General features: G+C 47.6%; 1 protein-coding gene across 1 annotated transcript; it reads left to right on the top strand.

Moving 5' to 3' along the window:
* Positions 1–4,553: 4,553 nt before the first annotated feature.
* Positions 4,554–8,127, top strand: LOC133890826 (pentatricopeptide repeat-containing protein CRP1, chloroplastic). The gene is made up of 5 exons (XM_062331408.1): positions 4,554–6,317; positions 6,757–6,909; positions 7,055–7,126; positions 7,435–7,627; positions 7,728–8,127. Exons 1-4 carry the CDS (start codon positions 4,644–4,646, stop codon positions 7,543–7,545), a joined length of 2,010 nt encoding a protein of 669 aa, XP_062187392.1. The 5' UTR covers positions 4,554–4,643; the 3' UTR covers positions 7,546–7,627; positions 7,728–8,127.
* The last annotated feature ends 721 nt before the right edge of the window (positions 8,128–8,848 follow it).

Below are 8,848 nucleotides of genomic sequence, written 5' to 3'. Positions count from 1 at the left end.
TTTACACAACGCTTACAAGCTCTCAAAAAGCTCAGGATACTCGGAGCGGATTTTATCCTCACGCTCCCAAGCTGCTTCATCTTCCGAGTTAGGAGTTATGCCGTGGAAAGGCATGACTCCAGTCTTAAGCTCTGACCTTTGGATTCCCATCTTGTCCAAGGTTTTGGAGAAAATGAGGTTAAGTGAACTACCTCCATTGACCAGAGTTATGGAAATCTTGATATTGAGTATGGTCGGCTGAACCACGATCGGGTATCGATCAGGATGTGGTACCATGACCGGATGGTCAGTTTGATCAAAGTTGATTGGCTGTTCCGACCACTTGAGATACTGAGTGGGCCCAGTTAGGGCTAGGTTGACTTCTCGCTCGACCGCCTTGACTGTCTCTTGGACTCATATGTAGCGGATCCTCTGAAGATGTGCACCAAGCTGTGGTCAGCCTCGTGGAACTAGGGCTCATCACCCTCAACATTAGGCTTAACCTGCTTACTACCACGCTCAGCATTTGCCTTGATCTTCTCATCAAGTTTCTTCTTGAACACAAAGCACTCGTCAAAGTCATGCTGGTTGTTCCGATGGATGGGGCACCACTTTCCACCACCTCGAGTGAGGCCTTTGTTGTCCCCAGTGTTACGCGATTTGCTCTTATCGACCGTGGCTACAGTCGTATCGGGACCCTTGCGCTTGCCACCGGATTTGTTCTTCTTTCCTCCATTTTTCAAGTACTCAGGTTTGTCCTTGCCAGATTGGAGATTTTAGCGCGCACCTGTGCTTCCGCTCGTTTTGCGCACTTATCGGCCAACTCAAAAAGCTCTTTGACCGTGCAGATCTTTCGAGTAGCCAACTTTTCACGCAAGTTCGTGTCCTGAACACCTCGTTTGAAGGCGATAATTATCGATTCATCTGAGATGTCCAGGATCGTGTTACGCTTGTCGCTGAACCTGCTGATGAAATCTCGAAGAGATTCATTGTCGCCTTGGTGCAACTGGTGGAGGTCGTTATCTGTTCCTGAGCGCTCGAATATGCTTTGGAAATTGGCTATGAACTAAGCCTTGAGTTCTGCCCACGAACGAATTGAGTTGGGTGGCAAGTTTAGCAACCAGGACCTTGCATGGACCATCAAGGGCGGTTAACAGGTTATTGGCCATTACTTGATTATCACCACCGGCTGCTCGAATTATGGTGGTGTAGATCTAAAACCACTAGTTTGGATTGATCTTCCCGTCGTATTTCTGGATCGGGCCCGCTTTGAAATTCTCGGGCCATCTAATCGACTAGAGTTCGCATATGAAAGCCTCGCAGCCCCCGTCGAGCTCTTCAGGAGGAGGTGGTGGAGGACTGCCATGCTTGTCTCTTCGAGCAGGGGAATCATATCGAATATCTCGTCCTGTAGATCTGCGGTCATAGTAACGAAGATCGTCTTCACAGAGTTCCTCACGACAGTTTTCGATTGCCATACGTAGATCATGCCAGTTGTGAGGAATACAATTTCTCATATTTTCCTGATGCCAGGCCTATGGATAGGGTAGCTACAGTTTGGCTCGCAGTATTGTTTTTGGGCTTGACCACCTGAGCTTCCCGTCTGGGATTCCCCTACTCAAGAGTGTTCTCGCCATGGCTCCTTGAGCCGGGACAGTTCCGACTAGCGCGGCCGGAGTTGCGGGGATTGTTTGGTCGAGCGACTTGGTTCTAAGCCGCATCGAGTAGGATCTTGACTGGATTGACCATAGGAGTCAGTGGATTCACCAAATCCAATTCTGGAAGGGATCTGAAAATCAAATGAGTACTGAATATGTCACTACCGAGGCTCAGTTGTGGTCGAGCTGATGAAGCCTCACAATGACTGTTCGGAGGGAACTTGTCCCTTAAGCCGTGGGCTATCACGGGTGTAGGTACACCCATCAGAAGTCATCAGGAGAGGCCAGGAGGCATCTTCCTTCCCATGGTCCGTCGGTGGAGGGCAGTGTCGGGTGCACGTGTGGCTCCAAATGCGGATGTTTCGAGTGGTAACTCGGTGCCAGTACCATCGGCAGCGTCTACTGTCACTGGATCTCCAAGAATTTCCATGACGTTATCGACCATGGCGTTTGGATCTATCGCCATTGGGTTAGCCGATAGAGGGTCGTTGCCTATAGCCATAAACACGAATCGATCTGTCCGGCTGCTCTGGCTAACGTTAGAGTCACCGTCGCCACCCTCGTCGCTGTCGGTGTCCATGCAATGGAGAACATTAGGCTCCGTGGGATCCCACCTGAGATGTCTCACCTCGTGGTACACATCTAATGGTCTGGACTCGAGGGTACCAGTGTTGATCAGTCCACCTTGATCGTCCCAACGAAAAACCATAGTTCCGAAGATGATTTTTGAGTCGACGGAAGGGGACTCGAAGACATCTGTCGTCGACTCAAAGCAGTCGTAGAAGCCGGTGTTGGAAAATCTGACGCAAGAGTGAGTCTGAGACATGATTAATCCTACAAAACAGAAGAAGGCCCCTACCTGGCGCGTCAACTGTTGAAGATTAGTTTCCGACAGTATATCCATAAATTGACTGGGTACCTTCGAGTGTAAGGATTAATCACGAAGCGAGACAAACGATGTATACAGGTTCAGGCCTCCGATTGGAGTAATACCCTATGTCCTGTGGGGGTGTTGCTACCTTGTTTGGATGATCTTGAGTACAAGCAAGATGGCTAAGACTATTACAAGGAGTTGATTGGATTTAATGTATCATAGGGCTAAAGTCGTCGAGTAACTCCTCTGTTGTTGTCTTTCGTGTTACTCGTTGTCCCCCCAGCCTTTCCGCCTTATATAGATGTGAGGTACTGACTCCTATCCAGCTATAGTCGATAGGGAGTTATCTTCCTTGACGTCTAAGTAGATATATCTGTTTTTAATACAGGTCGTATCGGTTTGGGTAACCTTCTTGGTATGTACTTCCTTGATTCCGGTTGTATCATGTACCACTGATTCGGTTCCGTGAAATCTAGAGTACCGAATATGCGTCGCATATACCCTATCTGTATATGATGTACTTCTTATGCACATATACCATATAGTTAGATATTCGATAGGCCCGGCACGCTCTCGCTGGCTCAGTTGCCGGTGTGGGGCGCCATTGTAGGTGTTAAAATAAGGATGGAGTGGAAGAACTCTAAGCGCAAGGGCTTGTAGGCAATGGGAGGTGGTGAAAGTTTTCATGGAGAATCTTTGGCCTTCCAAGTTATAGGACCGTCACGATATCCCAACTGTCACGGAGTCTAGTTGACTCGAAATTCGAAAAGTCATGCGTGAGGAACCGAAATTCTCTCGGGTCCGGCGACAATCAATGTTTCTCTCTAGCACAATTCTCTCCCACTCACTTTTTTTTCTCTTAGCCATGATTTCTCTCTCTTCGGATGTTTAAACCTCCACTCGGGATGAGGTTTCCTACGATGACCATAAAATTAGGCTGCTTCGACGACCACTCCCTGAGCGAACTTATGTTCACACGGGCCCAAGTGATTCGACCAGGCCTGACCACGGCCAACTAGTGTCCAATGACCTTGGAACCATATGATGAACCACTCAGTCCACCCAATCCGTGACGATGAAAAGAATAAGGGGTCCCCTATCGGGTGGGCCTGCACCGGTAGATGCCTGTTGGTAGTTGATATTTTCAGAACCATGATTACCCCGCGCGACCAGGAAAGGCTCGCGCGACCAGTCACTGGTCGTAGGACATGTACTCACCTAACCAATCTAATCATATTTAGTGCGATCCACTCATTCGTTTTCCTTCCTCATGCACCCTTTCGACAAACGAAGTTGTGGGCCGATGTATGGTCAGCATGACCCATCCCATAGCATTTAATGCTACGGGACGGCCAAGCAAGCGTGTGTGACGGCTTGGCAGATCGACATGATGAGCGTGCAGTGGGAGTGATGGTGGTTGGCAGATGGGACAAGGCTAGCAGGACAACCAAGCCAGACCGGGTGTGTGCGCCCTCCGTAATGATGACTTAGGGGTAGCTATCATTGTCAGGTATATACCAGTCACCATGTTTTGGTATAGTCTGTTTGTATATACACATCACCTCCTACTATATAAGGGGGAGGACCAGACTTGTAAAGGGGACTCGGGAGAAATTCATCATCCAACTTATAAGAAAATACATATAATGTACGACTATTATCTTAAGGAATGTCTAAAACTGAATAAACCTTATGTTCTTGTGTTCCTTCGACACATATATAATCACTAACAACCACTAAAAATGCTGATCAGGAACACATTATCCAGCATACCCAAATATATTGTCACGAACTAACCCACGACAATAGTGTGTTGAATTTTGAGAATAATAAAACGTAATGTTTTTTAACGTATATCTATTGAAACGGCGATATGTTTTATTTTTTAAGTCTATTTTTATAATTTTTTCGAACAAACATCTAATTTTATAATTTTTTGATTTTCGAAATATAAAAATGAAAACGCTCGTCGTATGACTTTGTGTCACCGACAAATGGTCCACATACTAGTCTTGGCTTCAACCAGGAACCCAAGTCGAGAGGGGGAAAATATCATAAAACCAGATAAACCCCCCCCTCTCTTCCTTCCTCCCGCGCCCGCGCCTCCACCACTCGCTCTCTCCGCCTCCACCATGCCCGCCTCCCTCCTTCCCCCGACCTTCCTCCCCCACCGCCTCCGTCGCCTCGCTTCCCCGGGCTGCGCCACGCCGGCCTCCTCCTCCTCCGCCTCTGCCTCCGCTCCCGCGAGCCGCTACGATTTCGAGCCCCTCCTGGCGTACCTCTCCTCCCCCTCCGTGTCCGCCTCCCTCACGTCGCCGTCCCCACCGGTCTCCGTTCCGGTGCCAGAGCGCCGCCTCGCCGCGTCCTACTCCGCGGTCCCCTCGCACGAGTGGCACGCGCTGCTACGGGGCCTCGCCGCCAGCGATGCGTCCCTGCCGCTCGCCTACGCGCTGCTCCCGTTCCTCCACCGCCACCGTCTCTGCTTCCCGCTCGACCTCCTCCTCTCCTCGCTCCTCCATTCGCTCTCCGTGTCCGGCCGCCTGCTCCCGCACTCGCTGCTGCTCTCCTTCCCGCCGTCGCTCTCCTCGCCGCCCTCGCCGCTGCTGCTCAACTCCCTCCTCGCCGCCTCCGCCGCCGCGTCGCGCCCCGCCGTCGCGCTGCGGCTGCTCGCGCTGCTCCGAGAGCACGACTTCCTCCCGGACCTCGCCTCCTACTCGCACCTCCTCGCGTCGCTGCTCAATACGCGGGACCCGCCGGACGCCGCGCTGCTCGAGCGCCTCCTCAGCGACCTCAGGGAGTCGCGGCTCGAGCCCGACGCGCCGCTCTTCTCCGACCTCATATCGGCCTTCGCGCGGGCGTCGCTCCCGGACGCGGCGCTCGAGCTGCTCGCTTCCGCGCAGGCTATCGGGCTCACGCCGCGGTCCAACGCCGTCACCGCGCTCATCTCCGCGCTTGGCGCGGCGGGGCGCGTCGCCGAGGCGGAGGCGCTCTTCCTCGAGTTCTTCCTTGCCGGGGAGATCAAGCCGCGGACGCGCGGCTACAACGCGCTGCTTAAAGGGTATGTGAGGATTGGGTCGCTCAAAAATGCCGAGCAGGTGCTCGATGAAATGTCACAATGTGGAGTCGCGCCAGATGAGGCCACATACAGCTTGCTTGTGGACGCATATACAAGGGCTGGAAGGTGGGAGAGTGCGAGGATACTGCTGAAGGAGATGGAGGCCGATGGAGTTAAACCAAGCTCATACGTGTTCAGCCGGATCCTTGCGGGGTTCCGTGATAGGGGAGATTGGCAGAAGGCGTTTGCAGTGCTCCGAGAGATGCATGCGAGTGGGGTGCGTCCAGACCGGCATTTCTACAACATCATGATTGATACATTTGGGAAGTACAACTGCCTTGGGCATGCCATGGATGCATTTGACCGAATGCGAGAAGAAGGGATTGAGCCGGATGTTGTCACATGGAATACTCTCATTGATGCACATTGTAAAGGAGGGCGGCACGACCGCGCCATGAAGCTGTTTGAGGAGATGCGTGAAAGCAACTGCCCACCAGGCACGACAACATATAACATCATGATCAATTTGCTTGGAGAGCAAGAGCGGTGGAAGGGGGTGGACACAATGTTATCAGAAATGGAAGAGCAGGGTTTGGTACCGAATATTATCACATATACTACACTCGTGGATGTTTATGGAAGGTCCGGTAGGTACAAGGAGGCAATTGATTGCATTGAAGCGATGAAAGCTGATGGCCTGAAGCCATCGCCTACTATGTACCATGCCTTAGTCAATGCATACGCTCAAAGGGTAAGACAGTTTTTATATTGTAGCTTATTTTTCCTGTTACGATCACCAATGAATACTCCCTACTTCCTGATCATTTCCATATAACTTGGCCTGATTGCGTTGATGCAAAACTGATAGCTATGTTATGCTACATTTTGAGAATTTCGTCATGTTAGCCAGTATTTTTCCACCAACAAAAAGACCTGGACAATCTAATGACAAACTCGAATGTCTATGTTCTGATTTTACAATCTACCTAATTGACCTGTATTGGTTGTATACAATATGATAGATTGCTTACTTGGGTATATAAATCAGAGTTGCAATGGAACATATGCAGTGGAACAATACGATAGATTGCTTAGTTGCGTATATAAATTAGAGTTGCAAGATTACATGAATTTATCCAATTGAAATTATAATTTTGGGCTCTCATAATTAATGCATGGAACATATGCAGGGTTTAGCGGACCATGCGTTAAATGTGATCAAGGCCATGAAAGCAGATGACCTAGAGGTTAGCACCGTAGTGTTGAATTCCTTGATTAATGCTTTTGGTGAGGATAGAAGGGTTGTCGAAGCCTTCTCTGTGCTGCAGTTTATGAGGGAAAATGTAAGTGCTGTTCTTGTCCTCTTTTTGTTATTTTGACCTGCTTCCTATACCCATATTACATCTGTCATTCTGTTTGATTACGCCATCTGGGCAATTCATCAGAAGCTAATGAAAACACTGCAATGTTTTGCTTTCCATATTGCAGGGTTTGAGACCTGATGTTATAACATACACAACGCTAATGAAAGCATTAATACGCGTTGAGCAGTTTGATAAGGTAATCATAAACTCTTGTATGTCTCCTCTCTCCTTGCCATAATGAAGTGGAGATACATCAAAATCTTACCTGCTCATTAAGTTACATGCTATCACATATGTCAGATCTAACAAATCTAATCCAATTTGTTATTCTAGCTTTTGTTCTTCTCAGGTAATGGGAACATCATCTTCTGCATTTTATATAGTTGTAAATTAACTAGTTGTCTTTTATGTTACAGACTTGTAATTTATGCATGATTTATATGGCTATAAATCTTAAGTGCCAATAAGGAATATGCACAATCTAAAGTTCCAGTGATTTAACAGGTTCCTGTTATATACGAAGAAATGATCACTTCAGGATGTGCCCCTGATCGAAAAGCTAGAGCAATGCTGCGGTCAGCTTTAAAATACATGAAGCACATGAGGGTTGCATAGGCAATTTGATACAATTACTGATAGATGATGCCTTATGGGATCAGAATCTTTCTGCTGATCTTATTAAACTCCCAATAGAAAGGTTAGTACTTGTATGATGCTTTTACTTGCATTTTGCTGTAGATCTTTTCAAGTTAATAAATATCTGCTTTTGCTGAGACATATGGTTGTATATTCATCAGGTGAAGGTCCATCTGCTGACCGCTACATGCTGCTTTAAAGCAAAATGACATAATCATGCTATCTTCATCTGTCTTCCTAATCGGTTAGGAGAAGACAGGAATATCTTCATCATTTGCACCAGAAGGGGGACTAAATACATGACACAAAGGAGAGAACTTGATATAGGAAACAAATGCAATGTCAGGACGTCAAAATTTGAGTTGGATGCCTGGAATTGATCTTGGTCTATAATTTCAATTCCGAAATTTGCTGAGACAATGAATTGTAACATGGAATTACAATTCCAGCCATTCCCAAATTGTATTTAGATGTAGATTTTTGCAGAGTTTGTGTAAGACAATGCAATGCAAAAGAAATGTATTACTCCCTCCAGTCATGCATACATATTGTTTTGGATAAGACATGGTCTCCAACATATAGGTTTGACCACTATTTTTATTAGAATATATGTATAAAATACATTGAATTTATAATATTATGAAGGTATTTTTCAAGACAAATCTACCCATAATTTTTAGGTTTTCAAACTAAATATTTTAAAAATTATTGTTAGTCAGTTTTAAAAGTTTGATAGAATCTTTTTTTTTAAATGACATGTATTTATGACCCGATGAAGTATAATTTTATTGCCTCGAGACTGTAACACTATTAGAATTTTTTCTTATCATTTAGTGGAAAGTGCACACAAGTTTCATCCGCGCCATCCTCCTTCTGTGTGGCGGCATCGCTGCTGGCCCTTAGCCTCGCCATCAGTGCCAACATCATCATCGACATTGGCCTCCTCTTTCGGCTCCCAGTTCGTGCTGATCTCCATGACAAGACCATCCTCCTCTTCATCTTTCATTTCCTCCTTGCCGACATCCATATTCTACTCCTCCGGGACCGATGGCGACGGAGTGCCATCCTACTACAAGGCCTCATCAAGATCATCACCATCGGCCTCCTTTGCATTGGTGGAGAGGTCAGAGATGGTCTCCCCTGAGTAGACCGCCACTGCCTCCGACGATGACTACAATGACTCCTCTAATGGCCAACGAATTGGCGACCACCTAGGGTCATGTGTGTTGTAGAGTGTAGAAGTAGCCACTAGGAAAAGGGTTGAGTCCTTGTGTTGTACAAA

The sequence above is a fragment of the Phragmites australis genome, chromosome 14 (genome assembly GCF_958298935.1).
Source record: "Phragmites australis chromosome 14, lpPhrAust1.1, whole genome shotgun sequence".
In the NCBI taxonomy this organism is placed as follows: domain Eukaryota; kingdom Viridiplantae; phylum Streptophyta; class Magnoliopsida; order Poales; family Poaceae; genus Phragmites; species Phragmites australis.
This window is presented reverse-complemented; position numbering and strand designations above follow the sequence as displayed.